Source organism: Notechis scutatus, chromosome 1 (assembly GCF_049901735.1).
Source record: "Notechis scutatus isolate UNSWTSFEM ecotype Mainland chromosome 1, rNotScu1.2, whole genome shotgun sequence".
Taxonomy (NCBI): Eukaryota; Metazoa; Chordata; class Lepidosauria; order Squamata; family Elapidae; genus Notechis; species Notechis scutatus.
Window position 1 is genome coordinate 146,725,295 of NC_142009.1, and position 14,958 is coordinate 146,740,252.

A 14,958-nucleotide genomic window follows, 5' to 3' on the forward strand; every position below is an offset into this window, starting at 1 on the left:
TGCTTGTGGGAAGCTGGCAAAACTTGGAACTCAGGATCGCATGACCGCAGAACTCAGGATCGCATGACCGCAGCTCACTGCAATGTGATAATTGTGAGCTGGGTGTTAAGCATCCCGAATGCAATCACACAACCCTGGGGACGCTGTGATGCTGGACCTCCAAGGACCAGTTGTATGTATTGCTCATTCTGCCCCACTGTAACAAAACACTGCCAAGTCTTCCTCTACAAGGGATTGTTTATTTAATTTACCAGATTCATAAGGCTGCTCAAACAATGTGATTCCAGGCAGTGTCCAACAATAACAAAAATCCAAAAAAAAGATCCATGTAATATTAAAACATACATGATATACTGTATAAATTTGAAATACAGAATATGCTGGTAATCAAGCACCATAATAAAAACAGCTGAAAGGGAATCCCATTCAACCAGCCCCAAATGCTTGTGGGGGAAAAGCCAAGTCTTAAAGCTGATTGTTGATTATTTTCTTAAAAATAAAGGATTGCTCTATGATCTGGGTTCAAAGCAGAAAAAATATTTAGAGCATGTATATAGAAGGATCACCACACTGGTCTATAGTTCTTTCAATCAAACCCATCTATTTCAAGGATCTCTTTTTATATCTCTTTGAAATGGGTCTGTCTCTTTTTTCTTTATTAGACTCTTTATACCTTAACCTTCTATCCCTGAGCTATTCAAGACAGCTTATAAAAGCAGTATACAAATGCTAAGAACTGAACAAATCAAGCTGCAAAAGCAGCAACAGATCCAAAGTTAAAACTGAAAGTTATGATCAAGTTCTAAATCTTGTGACTTCCAAGAATATATCAAGAATTTCATGGTGCCTACTCACATACATATCTAGCTAGATCTTGTTGAATTTGGATGAATGGGGGTCAATTCACAAATACAAGGCAATATAGAGCCCAATATAATGGCAGGTGAATTTTGGGGCCAATGTGCACATTGGAAAACACAGCAGTTTGGTTGCCATCCAGGTTTCTTACTTTAACAATCCTTTCTTGCTTTAAAGGAAAAAATAATTCATGTACCACAAAATAATATAATTTATTGAAATGCAGATTTACAGATTAAAAACTCCACATAAAAATATAGTTGCCACAGGTTAAAAAGATGGAAACCAGTTTCTTTTTCTTTTTTAAAGTGTTAAGTGAAAACAGACTAGCATTATTTTAATATTTCCAAACTAATGTGTAATGTTTGCTTTTTTTGAAATCCAGAATGGTTAAAATGTGCAATAGCCTTTCTCACTGATAATAGTAGAGCACTTTGCAACATTCATTTCACTTGGTTAAAAAAACTGATTTTAACAGAAATGGAAATGGGATTAGTGTGAACATGTTTTTTTTAATTCAAAACAAAATTCTGAAACAGAACCAAGCTGGACTTTCAGTCAATTTTTGCAACATTTCCAGGAAGACTGATTCTTAATCATATCTTTCTAAAGTAATACTCTAAGTTATGGGACTACCTGAGTCTGGAATGACATTGGCAATACAAATATTTGGTTGAACATGATTGATTTAAAAAAGAACCTTCAGTTGCAAATGGAAAAAAAGTGCATTCCACTGGGCCTTTAAATACAGTTAGCAAGAGAGGACAAGGATAATTTCTTGAAGCATCAATGGTGTTCTTGAAGCTTACGCTTTTTAGAAGATGGCTCATCCAAGCAGTCACTGGTATTTATGCTTTCATTTTTAACAGTGATACCTGTCAGCAAGTACCCACCGCCACCACTCATTATCAATTTGGGATGACTTCGATCTGGCAAGATCTTAACAAAAAATAAGAAATGGCAAATAAGCTATGTAACAATTGCAGTACTAATAGCACATTCTGTGAGGCTCATGGATCAGGCAGCAATAAAAGATTTAAAGAAGACACATATTAGACAAGTGTAAAAATCAGACATTTGATGCCACTTTAGATTTGCCTTGCAGAAATTTCATAAAAAGAAATTCTTACCATTATGCTACATTGATGAGTTATGAATCAATGATAATATCAAATTGAATATTTTATTAGGTTATTGACCAGAATTGGAAACAAAAATACATTAACAATAAAAAGAAAACAAGATAAAATATTACAATTGGTGGAGGATTTGTCAGTGGATAATCAGAGAATAGTTATAATATGAAATTTACTTTGCATAGTCTGATCTATTTTCTATTCCCCCCACCCATTATTTCATAATTTCAAATATCCTTTTGACCAGAGATGCATAATATCCCTGGTTTACTTGCATTTTCTATGGTACATACATGTTTGTTAAGTCTTACCTGATAGTTTCGTAACCATGTTTCAGAAAGTCTTAGATTAATGACACCACCTTTCTCTCTCAGTTTTGCATAACATTCCAGGAGTGGCTAAAAACAAGAAAATATGGTTATATGAACTTACTGAAAAATCTTTAAAAATATTAAATTAAGAAAGTATATTGAGTTCACCTCTTTAAATTGGCAGTAGACAACAAAAGGCCTTGAAGGAGCTACCAACTCTAACAACAGGAGTAGTAAACTTGTTGGATGAAATCGACTGGATACAATTAAACTGTAATAGAAAGTTAGACACAGGTTAGTTGCCTTTCTAAACATCCAAGCTGTTACTTTTTGGCTATGAAAATTTATCTAAAAGTCTGGCAAATCTTATTTTGCTCCACAAATATAAAAACAGTTTGAATACAGATTAAATCTTTAAAAAATCATGGAAGGAAAAGTCTGCAAGTTACAGTGTTGATATAAAACCAGGTGGTTTGTCAAAATTTGAGGAAATGTTGCTGCCTACATTAAGGAGGGCAACATTAGGCTTTCTCAGATGTAGATTAGGAGCAATTTTTTTAATGAATTTCCTCAACTTTATTTTAGAGCTTGTAATGCACTGGTTATTTTCCTTATATAAAGACTTTTATCTTTAACCCTAAAGACAGGCTGAACAATTCATCAAAGCTGATATATTGACGAATCCTCTCTGTCATAGGGATAATTGTATAGGTTATTGTCATCCTTTCAGTGTTGAAAATATTTTGACCATTTACAGCATCTTTCGATCTAACACAAAAATCTAACAAACTAATGAAAAAAGGAAAATCCAGAAAGGGCTGAGCCTTGGCTTTAAGCTTCAAGCTAAATAGACAAGTAATGGTTATTCACAAACTATGAACACTAACACATCCAGTTACATTTTTAGAATGGCAAATTCTCCTTTGAAAGCAATTACAAAACAAGGTATTTCTAGACATGTTCAATACTACAACAGAACTCTCACCCATCAGCATCCTTGTTTTTCAATAAAGCAGCAGCTGCTATCAGCTTTCTCTTCTTTTCCTCTTGTTTCTTTTGTTTGTCATATGTCTAAAATATGTACAAATTCAGGTTAAATAATTTTAAGAACTAGAGAAGTTCTAAAAACCTTTGTAATGTTTTGCAAAAATATACACATTTATAGGCTGGTTTGGGTTTAATTTTCTAACTCCTTCCTCAAATTTAAAAGTCTATTTGAAAGATAAAAGTAGAATTGTTAAAAATGACAAAATGTATTCTAATACTTCAATCTGAAATACTTTAAATAATTAAATATTTTGCTAATTTATTTTTAAAAAGCACTTGTGTTAAACATTATTGCGATAAAGTCAAACAATTATCTCAGATCCTAATTCTAATTTTACTTACATTGCTATATATATCAGCTTTAGACCCTGAAATATTTTAACTTATAGCTGACTTAACATGACCATAAGTCACAATTACTCCAAAGATATTTCACAATTGATAAAATTATTCTGGTGCTATTTAGCAATGCAGACTACAATGCACTTATTCATATTTCTAATTATTATTAAATTTGATTTCTATCAAATGATTTTGCAATTAACATATAATGCAGGTAAGCATAACAGAGTAAGCATTCATGTAATGACTGATGCTGCAATGTGACTCTTTGGTTGAGAAGCATATTTATTTAAATAGCAATGGATTCAATTATTTAATTACATTTATACTTCATAAAATGGTAGGATCTTACTGTCCCCTTGGCTTTATCATCAAGTGCATCCGAAGCAAATCCCGCTATTTCTTGATCTTCAGGTTGACCGCTCTCCATAGCTACCTTAGGACTGCATTCCATGTCTACTTCTGGTATAGAAAGCTCCTTGTCATCCCCTGAACCATTTTTGTCTTTTGCCACTGGTGTTTTCTCTTCAGACTCTGAAGGCAGTGACGTTAAAGAAAATGTTCCAGACAGAATGCTGGCCAATTTGCTGAGTGGGAACTCAGAGAGTGTGTCAAAAAAAGTTTTAGGAAATCCAAAACAACTTGTGGCTGCTCTAACAGGTCCTTCTCCTGGATATATCTGAACAATCGATCCATAACCTGCAAGTATAGATCAAAGTCAAATACAGCTGGCTTAAACTAGGTTTACACTAATACAGCGTGACAATCTAAACAAACCATTTTCTCTCAAATATAGCAGTGACTTGCATGAAAGAAAACAGAAGTTGTCTACAATTCTTAACATCATCACAAAGAATGTTCTTCAAAACTGGTCTCCTGATACATTAATCTGTGCAAACAATGGATTATTCATGGGATCCAAAAATGTTGAGCTTTACACAAGCATCTATAGGTGATTTCAATTCAAATTACTATGGACAAGTGGAAGATTATTTGAACTTGTCTTGGCCCACTTTCACAAACTTGCCCATTCAGCCAGTGCTGTGTTTTTGCATTAGAGCATCTGCCTTCCCTAGTTCCCTATGTTGTCTAGCAAATGTGTTCTGAAACTCAGCTGAGTTCCAAAAGTATTTGCAAAACGGAATGGGGCAAAACCAGTCAAGACAAGCCAGCCAAAAATTCCAGTTGACTTATCCAAGGAGCCATACCTTGATTAACTCTTCAAGCTAAATTCAGCGAACACTTTTAACAATACTATATTCACAATAACAGAGATTTCCCTTTATCTGCTTACTTCTCCATAAAACTTGAAAATAATAGTTAGATAAAATAAATAAAGCAGGAACACAAAATGCAATTTCCAAAAGCATCTTATTTCTCTACTTTTCTGGCATCCTTATATTTTGTAATCAATTATTTGCTTTAACCCTATCCAGCTTAAATCATAGTTTTAGAATCAAATGCACATGCTACCTATAGAAATATTACTATTAAATGTTCACACTACCAGTTGTATACACTATATTCTGCTGTTCTCACCTCCCATACGTTCCATTACAGCTCCCAGCACCAGTCCTGCACAGGTTTCCATTACTATCATCTTGTTGCCAGCATGAACATTTCCCCAAGTTAACATCTGGGCTAGAGTATCATACCGCAAATAGCTAGGAGAGTTTGGGGAAAACAATATTTTTGCTGAGTTAAAATACTTAAGAATACAACAAATTTTATTCAAAATACTGGAATTCTAATTCTAATTTATATTCTGAGCAAATATAAATTCTGGCTTAAAGATACACTAATATTTATTAAACATGTATTTTGCCCAGTTCCCAATGACTCTGGGCAGCTTGCAATGGGAAATCACAGTACAATACGATACAATAAAAGATGATATGTTCATTCCAGTTGGAATGAAGTAAGGGGTCTTATTCTCCCTCACCAAAGACCTGGGTAGTGTTATGGATGGAAGCTAAAAAATGCCTTAACTCATTGTTTCTTCAGCTCCATCATTGTTTATGTAGTACTGATGAGAAAAAGTTATCTGCAGAAATCTGCAGCTCAGTTTTTGTCTTTGCCTGCCAAAAGGAGAGCTTTTGAAAATTCATGCAGGATAAGATTAATCCTAGTCCAGTTGGTAGCCATCATCAGAATCTCCTTATTTTTTTTTAAATGCACCCACCCACAGATGATCACAAACTATATTCTGTCAAGAAAAGAATCTCATTTTTATGCATCACTTGTATCAATCTGTAACCATTGGTGGGAGGACATTTATCCGCTCATTTACTGCTAGATGTAGTCCAACAGATACCCCATATAACTGAAATATATTAAGCCTTACTTGATCTTTCCTGGTTCTCTTGCATAGTACATTGTTGATAATATACGAGTAGATGGCTTTATGATTGTAATAACTGCCTCATATCTGCAAGCAAAGCAGCACAAATAGTGTTAAAGCTATTTATGATTTGTGATTCACTGGACATTCTGTTTTCTAAAATTCAACTTACTTCCTTTTCTTTTTTTTGATGTATTTATCTTGAGCAAATTCTGTTTTGTCTCTAAACGTGGTACTGTTCTCTATTAATTGTTGAACTATTTCCTTCAAAAAAAAAAAAAAAAAAAGATAGGTTAATCATTCTCTTCTCATAGCTATTTATAAAGCATTTAAACCAAAACAAAACACCAAAGCCCCCAGTATATAAACAGTGACTAAGGAACATCCAAGTAAAAATTAAAAAAGAAACTAAAAAAGTAGGAGTGTCAGTTTGCTGTAGTGATTAAAGTACCATGACAGAAACAGGAGACCGTGGGTTCTATTCCTGCCTAACGCACAAAGCCAGATGTTTAATTTCGGCCCAGTCAAACTCCCTCACCCTCTCAGAAGGAGGTAATGGCAAATCACTTCTGAGAGAAAAAAATGTGCCAGGAAAATTGCAGGGACTTGTCCAGGCAGTTGCCAGGAATAAAAATTGACTTGAAGGTGTGCGCGCGCACATACACAGAGTACTCCTACTTAGGAAATATATTTATTCTCAATGTAGTCGTGCATCTACCAAATGTGAGGCCAACATTTAGCCATAAACAATCCAAAGAACTACACATGAAAAGCAGTACCAGTGACTTAAACGTACATAAAATGGATGTTGCATTCCATTCATTATGATCATGATACATATCATCTAGCCAAGAACCAGAGGAGAGAAGTATAGTTGAATTGTAAAGTTCATATTTTACATGAAATAGTTCAAGATTCAATCCTTCAATCCTTTTAGAAGAGTGGCTTGTATTTAGTATAGAAAGGCAACTGCCCCTTTCTTATTTATTAGATTTAATAAAAACAATAACAATAAATCTAATAATAAATTTATATCCTGCTTTTTCTTTGGAACAAAAGGTAGCTTAAATGGGATTCTAGCCTAGTTTTATTGTGATATTACTCTGATGCCCAACTGGGCTGAAATATATCAACTGGTCCAAAGTCATTCACTGATTTTTTTTGGTTGAGTAGGGACTCAAATGTGTTTCCTCAGTTAAGTCTAAAATTTCAGTCACTATATGACACTTGTTCACATTCTTCAACAGAAAAGGATTCTAACTGTAATTGTTCTAACAATATAGCTTTCTAAACAGAAAGTATTCACTTGTGACATGAAACAATAATATGCAATTGAGAATTCAAGATTACCTCTCCTTTAATCCCTTTATCCTTCAAAGCCTTTATATCATCATGAGTCAGTTTTTGAGATTTTCCATCGTCTATTATATTACGATTATCTGTACCTGCTTCTTTTGTTTCTTAAAAAAACCCAAAGATATAATAAGTTTGTAAGAACTTGTACTAAAGATTTAAAAATATTTCATATCATAGATGATTTATAACTGGTACTATAATCATCTAACAGACAAGAGAGGAAACTACCCCTGTACTAGTTTATTAAGCAAAAGGAAGTGTTAGTGTAGCTTTTTTCACTTGTGCTTCTGATTGTTTTTTTGTCAATTGAGATGATTAAAAAAATGATTAAATTTAACATTTCAATGATACTAGTACATTACAGCTTGCCCATAATAACTCACGTAGGACCCTTGCAAGAATCTTTATCTCTTATATAAACCATAAAATCACAGTATTCCCACAAGAATTATGATTTGCTACTTTGTACTGTCAAGCAATGGAAACTTTCTCAAGTAAATGCTATAAATCAGACCTTAACAAATAATGTAGCAGTTTGGATATTATTCAGATATTTCCATTGTTTATTAATAATTAGATATTAAAATAGACATGTTTTAAACAAGGTAATGCTTTGTTCTCACCATCAAATATATCTGGTAAATCTAATTTTGAGTTTGAATCTACACTTCTAGTTATATACATTTCATAAAACTTCCTTTCAACATTTTTCATCACATTTTCACCAAAGATGAATATTCCCTCACACAGCCTTGTCAATCTATTAGATATACCAGTGGTTCTCAACCTTCAACCTCCCACAGACCCTGTGACAACATTGGGGGGAGGGGACCCTGTGAAGTCTTGAAGAAATGTTATGATTTAAATCTTGAGGGTCTGTGGCCATAATGATATTTATAGGAGGTCCATGGTGAAGAAAAGGTTGAAAACCATTGAGATAGGCAAAGATTCTTATCAGAGTTTCATGTCACTAATATAATAACTTATTTCTTGTATAGATGTTGATACAATTTTTCTATGCTGCCATAAAGACTGGCAGTTATCAGTCCGTCCGTCCATCCATCTATCCAATTTATTGGCAGCCCATCTTACTACAAGGCAAGTCTGCAGTTTTTTTTTATCACATATAAAGCAGAGAGTGAAAGTTGTAACTAACATACTTCCCTTGTTCCTCAACCCCATATTGTACTTTGTTCAGGAAAAGTATCAGAACTACAAAAAAGTATCAGGATTATAATATCAAAGCCTACACATTTCATACTTTTGCTATCTAAATAATTTCTAGCTGATTCATACCTGGATTCATCTCTTCTAACGTCCGCTTTGGCTGAAGACTACCACCACTAGTCACTTCAAATGATGTTCCATAAACATGCCCAATGGCATTATCTAAGCAGAACCACTGTTTTTCAAAAACAATTTTTCTAAAAATAAAAGCATCAATAAATCAATTAGAAACAAATCCCTGCAATATTCACAACCAAAAACCTGAAAAAGGAATAAAATGGCATACATGTATTGCACTATATTCAACTCCAGTTTCAAGTGCAAGTAAGCAGAAATAGCTGTGAAACCGTCGGTCAAGAGAAGCAAGTAAATTAAAATCACAATAATATTTTACTAGGCTTATATACTGTTTTAATTGGATTGGCTCACAATCTAATCATACATACCTAAATAGGATTAAAATCAATAGATCACGCCATAAAATAGAAACATATTATAGAAATAGAACAGAAAGATGGGGTACCTAAAAGCCATTACAACTCATACACAAACATAATGTTCAATTTATCTTCTCTTCAAAGTTCTAGGGATATAATCTGGTGTTAATTACCTTTCTGAATCCCCAAGAAGTTGGTACTTGTTAAAAGAGGGCAGTGATTGAAAACTGCCTCTAAGAACTCTACGTGCTTCTTTTAAGAGGGGAATTTGAAGGGACTCAGCTCTCTTCTATTTAACTGAGGAGCCATCTTTATATTCCAGCAGACAATTCCTTAGTGGGGTATTCAAACTTGGCAAATTTAAGACTTGTGGACTTTGACTCCCAGAATTCCTGAGCTAAGACTGGAGGAGGAATTCTGGGAGCTGAAGTCCACAAGTCTTAAAGCTGCCAAGTTTGAAGACCCCTGCCTTAGTGATTGCACCATGTTAAAGCTATTTTCCATTGTATTTGCTCTGAAATGAAACCAGAAACCAGATCTAATGTGTAGCTTTCCGTACAATTTGTACCTGTAATTTGGGAAAAGACCAGGACTGTCATGATGGTTATGTCAATTCTAACTCTTTTTCAAGGAAACAAATTAAAGTCCCTCAATACCTTCAGCCTGTGAAGCTCCACTAACCAATAGAGAGATGAGGTTTGGTCTTCTCACAATTGAAAGAACAATGCTGCTTCTTTCTGGAAAATTGAAATTGCACTAGAATTTCTTCTAATTTAAAAATGTTATTTCTAATTTATTTCTTCTAATTTAAAAAATCATTTTAGTTTTTTTTTTTAAATATAACAAGCTTCTTAAATCTATTTCCAGCTTCATTAATGTGAAAATTATCATTCCCCTCTACTACTTTCCTAGGTCTTTATCTAAGGAAGATAACAACCGATGGAGTTTCTACTTTCAAAAATATAAGCTGAAGTTGTTTTTTTCATCCTGGAAAACTGTCAGGCACACAAAATAAACAACTCTGTATGTAAGTGCGAACAGAAGCAACTTGCCATTAAAAACCTCCTACACCATTGTCTGCTGTATGCAGCCTTTAGCTCCCATTCCAATGAAATCTTAAAATATCCTTGCTTGGATGGGAGAGGTGAAGAGACAAGGCTAGCATTTGCAGTCCTTTATTTACCCATGACTACTTTCTGGGTATAGTTGGAGAGCTGAGAGCACGGCTTCAAGACCCGAGCTCCATGCAACGGGGTGAACTCCTGTTGTTTGTCCCAGCTCCTGCCCACCTAGCAGTTTGAAAACATGCAAATGCAAGTAGATTAATAGGTACCACTTCAGTGGGAAGGTAACAGTGTTCTGTGGGCATTTGGTGCACATCCATACTGGCTACATGACCATGGAAAATATCTTCGGTCAACATTGGCTTCCTCGGCCGGGGAATAGAGATGAGCACCAAGCCTTAGAATCACATGCGACTGATAGGGAAACTGTTAGCAATACTTTCTTTTGATACTTACTGTGGAATCTTCATAATTCAGACATAACCACAAAGTCTTCTTCGGGTTCCACAAGACATTGTTGTGCAGTTCATCTGTTCGCATGCAGGTGTTTCTGCAATCCCAGTCAGATGCTATTCTGACTGGGATTACTTGAAAATTGTGTCCCTCACAATCTCTGATCAGTTTTTGCCAGTGCCCACCTTCAAAGCCAGAAGAGCAGGGGTCTTTCAAACTTGACAGCTTTAAGACTTGTGGACTTCAACTCCCAGAATTCCTCCTCCAGTCATGTTAGCTCAGGAATTCTGGGAGTTGAAGTCCACAAGTCTTAAACTTGCCAAGTTTGAAGACCCTTGCAGTAGAGGCTTAGCAGCAATATAAACACTTAATAACTGTGGCAACTTTAACTTGGGTGGACTTCAACTCCCAGAATTCTCCAGGCAGCAGGGCTGGCTAGGAGATTCTGGGAATTGAAGTCCACATGTCTTAAAAGTCACCAAGGGTGAGAAATACTTCTTGATAGTGCACTTTTTATAGCGTATAAATAACATATCTATAATAGAAATTACACAAATGCATTACCAAAAGTAGAGGGAGATGGGCTTATGACAATTATATGGGCTAACCAAAAGGCTGGGGAGGCTTTGCCCAGGTTTGAATCCTCTTGTCTAGGCATAAGGGACAGTGGAAAAGCCAGTCCCAGCAACGGGCTGGGACTTCTTTGAATGAAATAAAAGGCTGCAGAAGATGAAGAAGAGGCGCCTCCGCTTCACCCTAACTGGAGAGGCTTACCTTCGCTTCACCACGGCGACCGCTTTGAACACGTCGTCCCGCTTGAGAACAGCCCAGTCTCCCTCGCAGATGACATGGGGAGAAGGGGACCGAGGAGACGCCTCCATACTGGCGACCCTTCCGCTCGACGCGGGAAAAAAAAAGAAAGAAAAAAAAAATCCTCGCGCACAGGCGCCAACTCAGGAAAGGCCCTCTTCCGGTTTTCCCCAAAAGCACGAGCCGCGGAAGCGATTTTGTTTCCTCTCTTCTGAAAGAGCGGTTGGTCTGACGGACATTTGGTCATAAAGATCGAGGGATAGAGAGGCGCAAGTTGATCGTGAGGAGCATGTTGATCGTGACTGGTGCCGTCAGAGGAGTCTGACGAACGATAAAAAAAAAAAAATACGGGCAACTACAATCACCGGCGACTCTCTTGCGCAACTAGGGATTTCTGTTCCTGAGGGGTTTTTTTTTGGCCGCTCTATAATTTGACAGCTCTATGTAGACACTCTTTTCTAGTTTACCACGTAGAGTTAGAAAAAAAGAGAAGGGTGCTAATTTATAACTTACGGATGCTTCCGGGCTCCTTTTAGTACAACCCCCGTTTCGGGCCGGACGTGAAGAAGAAATCAGTGTCATAACGCTGCTGTGGCACATAATCAACTCAAGATGCAAAATGTTTTTGCGAGATTTATTTGCTTTTATTAGTAGAATGTTCTTTTTTAAAAAAGTGTTTCATCACAATAACAGTATTACCTCCTAGACCACGGAGGGAAGATGCGTTCATTCATACAGATATTTTAACAGCGTACGTACGCCATCGAGTCCGATCATTCATCCATTCAAAATGCAGCTTCAGTTTGTCCTCCAGCCCTCCAACTCTAGGAGAGGCTTAACTTGCTAGGAGATATAAAGGACATATACAAACTTGAAACACAACCCAGAATATGGGTAGTAACAGAAAGAGGAAATGATTTATTTTGCACTGTAGGGTTTGGGGGAAGGGAATTGATAAAAGATCGACTTCATTGGCACAATTATGCTAGGATCACATAATCATTTCGCTGTCTCTAGTCCAGTCAAATGGAGAGAGACTCCCCTCTCGGTTCAAGCATTTTAAGTCTCCAGAGTTTCAGAGGCAGAAAAAGCGTGTATGGGACGCGAGTCTTTTCTTCAAGTCAACAAGTACGAAGTCTACATTCATGCCACTGATTCCCAACTTCGGCCACAAAAAGAGTGTATGGACTTTAATTCTCTAGCTAGCATTTGAGTAGACCAAGGGTCTTCAAACTCGGCATGTTTAAGACTTGTGGACTTCAACTCCCAGAATTCCTGAGCTAACAACTGGAGAAGGAATTTTGGGAGTTGAAGTCCACAAGTCTTAAAGCTGTCAAGTTTGAAGACCTCTGATTAGTAGACGGCCTTGTTTCTCAGTGTCATATATGTGGTGTGTATATATTTATTTATTTATTTATTTATTTGATTTGCCAATTGTTTACAAGATAATAAGTATAAGTGTATACATAGTTATGAATACATGAAATGGGTACATATAAGAAAAATAAAATAAGAGAAACAATAGGACAGGGACGGTAGGCACGTTGGTGCGCTTATGTGGGTGTGTACATAATTATTTAGCCGTGTGGTGTATCTTGGAGGTGGTAACCCTTCGAGAGGTGAACGCAACGAATTGTCGTTATAATGTATGCCGAATTCAGTGTTGCTTTCGGGGTGACAAAGTTATTTCTAAAGTTTCTGAGTGTTCTAAAAGTACTACGAATTTCCGGGAGTTGTGAAGTGCACCCGCGCCTTAAAGCGGTTGAGGGGGAAAAAAACGGCGTTAGGGAAACGCCAGAAACCCCACGTGACTTGCCCGTTTCCCGCCTAAGTGTTCGGAGGGGTCGCGAGCGGAATCTTGGCAACGCAGCGGCGCCAGTTCTGATTGGTTGTGAGCCTCTCCCCCTCCCCCGCCTTCCCATGCCATGGGAAGCTTCGCTGCGCCGCGCCAAAAATTAAATGGAGGAACGAAACCTAACGAGGGGATCCGACGGGAAGAGGTTGAGGGGCGGCCGGTCGGGGACGCTTTGAGGCGTCTTGGCCGTCGCCCTAGGCTTTCGATCGGATACGTTTTCACTCTTTCTGCATTCGGCGGTAACTGACACTTTAAATCTCCAAAGCGAAGCGTTCGGGAGACCAAATAATAATAATAAAAATCTAGCTGAGTTTCTCCGCGGAATGGCCGAGGATTTCTTTTGTTTTCTCCTCAAATGGAGGAAAGCCGAACTATAGGAGGAAGTTAAGGACGCCGGATATAGGTTGACCACCTTCCCCAATAATTGGGTTAATTTTCTTTTTTCTTTTAAAAAGGACTCCGTGGAGTGTACTTGGGAATCGTGATGAGAAGGAAATGAGGGGGTCCCTCTGATTGGCAGCGGTTTTATTCCGTGTTTTCCTTTAATAGTTAGATGTTCAGGCAGTCCTCAACCTACCGTTTTTTCACACTTATGACCTTTGCAGCATATCTACGGTCAAGTGATTTATATATGGATGCTTTGACAACTGACTTACATTTATGATGGTGGCAGTGTCCTTGCAACCTTCCCACAAGCAATGTTAATGGGGAAACCAGATTCACTTAATAGTCGTGTTACTAATTTAACAACTTGACACAAATGTGACAAGACAAGTTGTAAAATGGGACCAAATTCACTTAACAAAATTTCTCACGTAGCAACATAAATGTTGGGCTCAATTGTGGTCATAAGGACTACCTGTATAGGTTTTTTTGAAATTATTTTGCACTTGCAGTGAAAGGGTGTGTTGGTGCAGCGCTATTACAATTTGTTTGAAAGTAAACCTCCCCCACTGTATTAACTGAATCCTAAATAGATTTGGAACACATGCATTTAGATAATTTTGTGTGTGCTATGCCTATTGGATTCAATTCCAACAATCATGTGTTTATCACATTAACTCACACTTGAAGTTCCTCTAAATCAGTCTAACTTTCTACAGTAGTTAACAGGTCAGGCATAGGGAATTGAAATTTTCTAAATGTTGTTGAAGTGCTATTCTTAATGGCCCAGTTAATACCTGGAAATTATTTGATATTGAAGATTCATATATGAGCTTATCCATAATATTACAGGTTTGGTTTGGGCCTGATATATTGTGTGAATCTATTGTTTTTCATTTGTAAACAAAAGTGTAAAACATTGTCCAAAAGTCACTAATTGTGATTTATTCAATAAAGCATAGTTAAACCATGGTTTAGTTTGATTTAAAGACTTAGACAGATATTTAGCTTTGGGGGATATAGAAGGGCTAGAAGTCAGGAACTTGAAGTAAACTGCTACTTATAATCTCCAACACCACCATAGAAACAAATCGATATCTGCCTTAATAACTATATTCAAAATTAATGTATGCTACACATGTATTGTCTTTTGATTCAGAATGCAGATCTATTAAAATGCCAAGATGAGTACTGAGCCTAGCAGGAAAGATTCTGGACGAGGAGGAGGTAGTTTTCAAAGATGGAGAAGAGGAAGATGGCAAGGGAGAGGAAAAGGAAGTGGACAGAAAGAAAACTGGAAAAATGCTGGCGAGAAATTAGTATTGGGTATGTTAATT

General features: G+C 36.7%; 2 protein-coding genes across 3 annotated transcripts in view; one reads left to right on the forward strand and one right to left on the reverse strand.

Annotated features, from left to right (window-relative positions):
• Window positions 1–1,051: 1,051 nt before the first annotated feature.
• On the reverse strand, window positions 1,052–11,810 carry TRMT6 (tRNA methyltransferase 6 non-catalytic subunit). Its single transcript, XM_026668529.2, has 11 exons — window positions 11,347–11,810; window positions 8,688–8,815; window positions 7,386–7,495; window positions 6,208–6,299; window positions 6,039–6,122; window positions 5,234–5,358; window positions 4,047–4,393; window positions 3,291–3,376; window positions 2,474–2,576; window positions 2,306–2,392; window positions 1,052–1,797 (listed from the first exon to the last, which is right to left on the reverse strand). The coding sequence occupies exons 1-11, from the start codon at window positions 11,451–11,453 to the stop codon at window positions 1,645–1,647; spliced, it is 1,422 nt and encodes a 473-aa protein (XP_026524314.1). The 5' UTR covers window positions 11,454–11,810; the 3' UTR covers window positions 1,052–1,644.
• A 1,414-nt stretch (window positions 11,811–13,224) lies between these two features.
• LOC113412737 (DNA helicase MCM8) overlaps window positions 13,225–14,958 on the forward strand; it is a 42,557-nt gene continuing 40,823 nt past the window's right edge. For both annotated transcript variants that reach the window (XM_087948335.1, XM_026668528.2), the window contains exons 1-2: window positions 13,225–13,476; window positions 14,781–14,947. In XM_087948335.1, coding sequence (XP_087804461.1) covers window positions 14,806–14,947 — 142 coding nt within the window. In that variant the 5' untranslated portion in view covers window positions 13,225–13,476; window positions 14,781–14,805. The remainder of the gene's footprint in view (window positions 13,477–14,780; window positions 14,948–14,958) is intronic.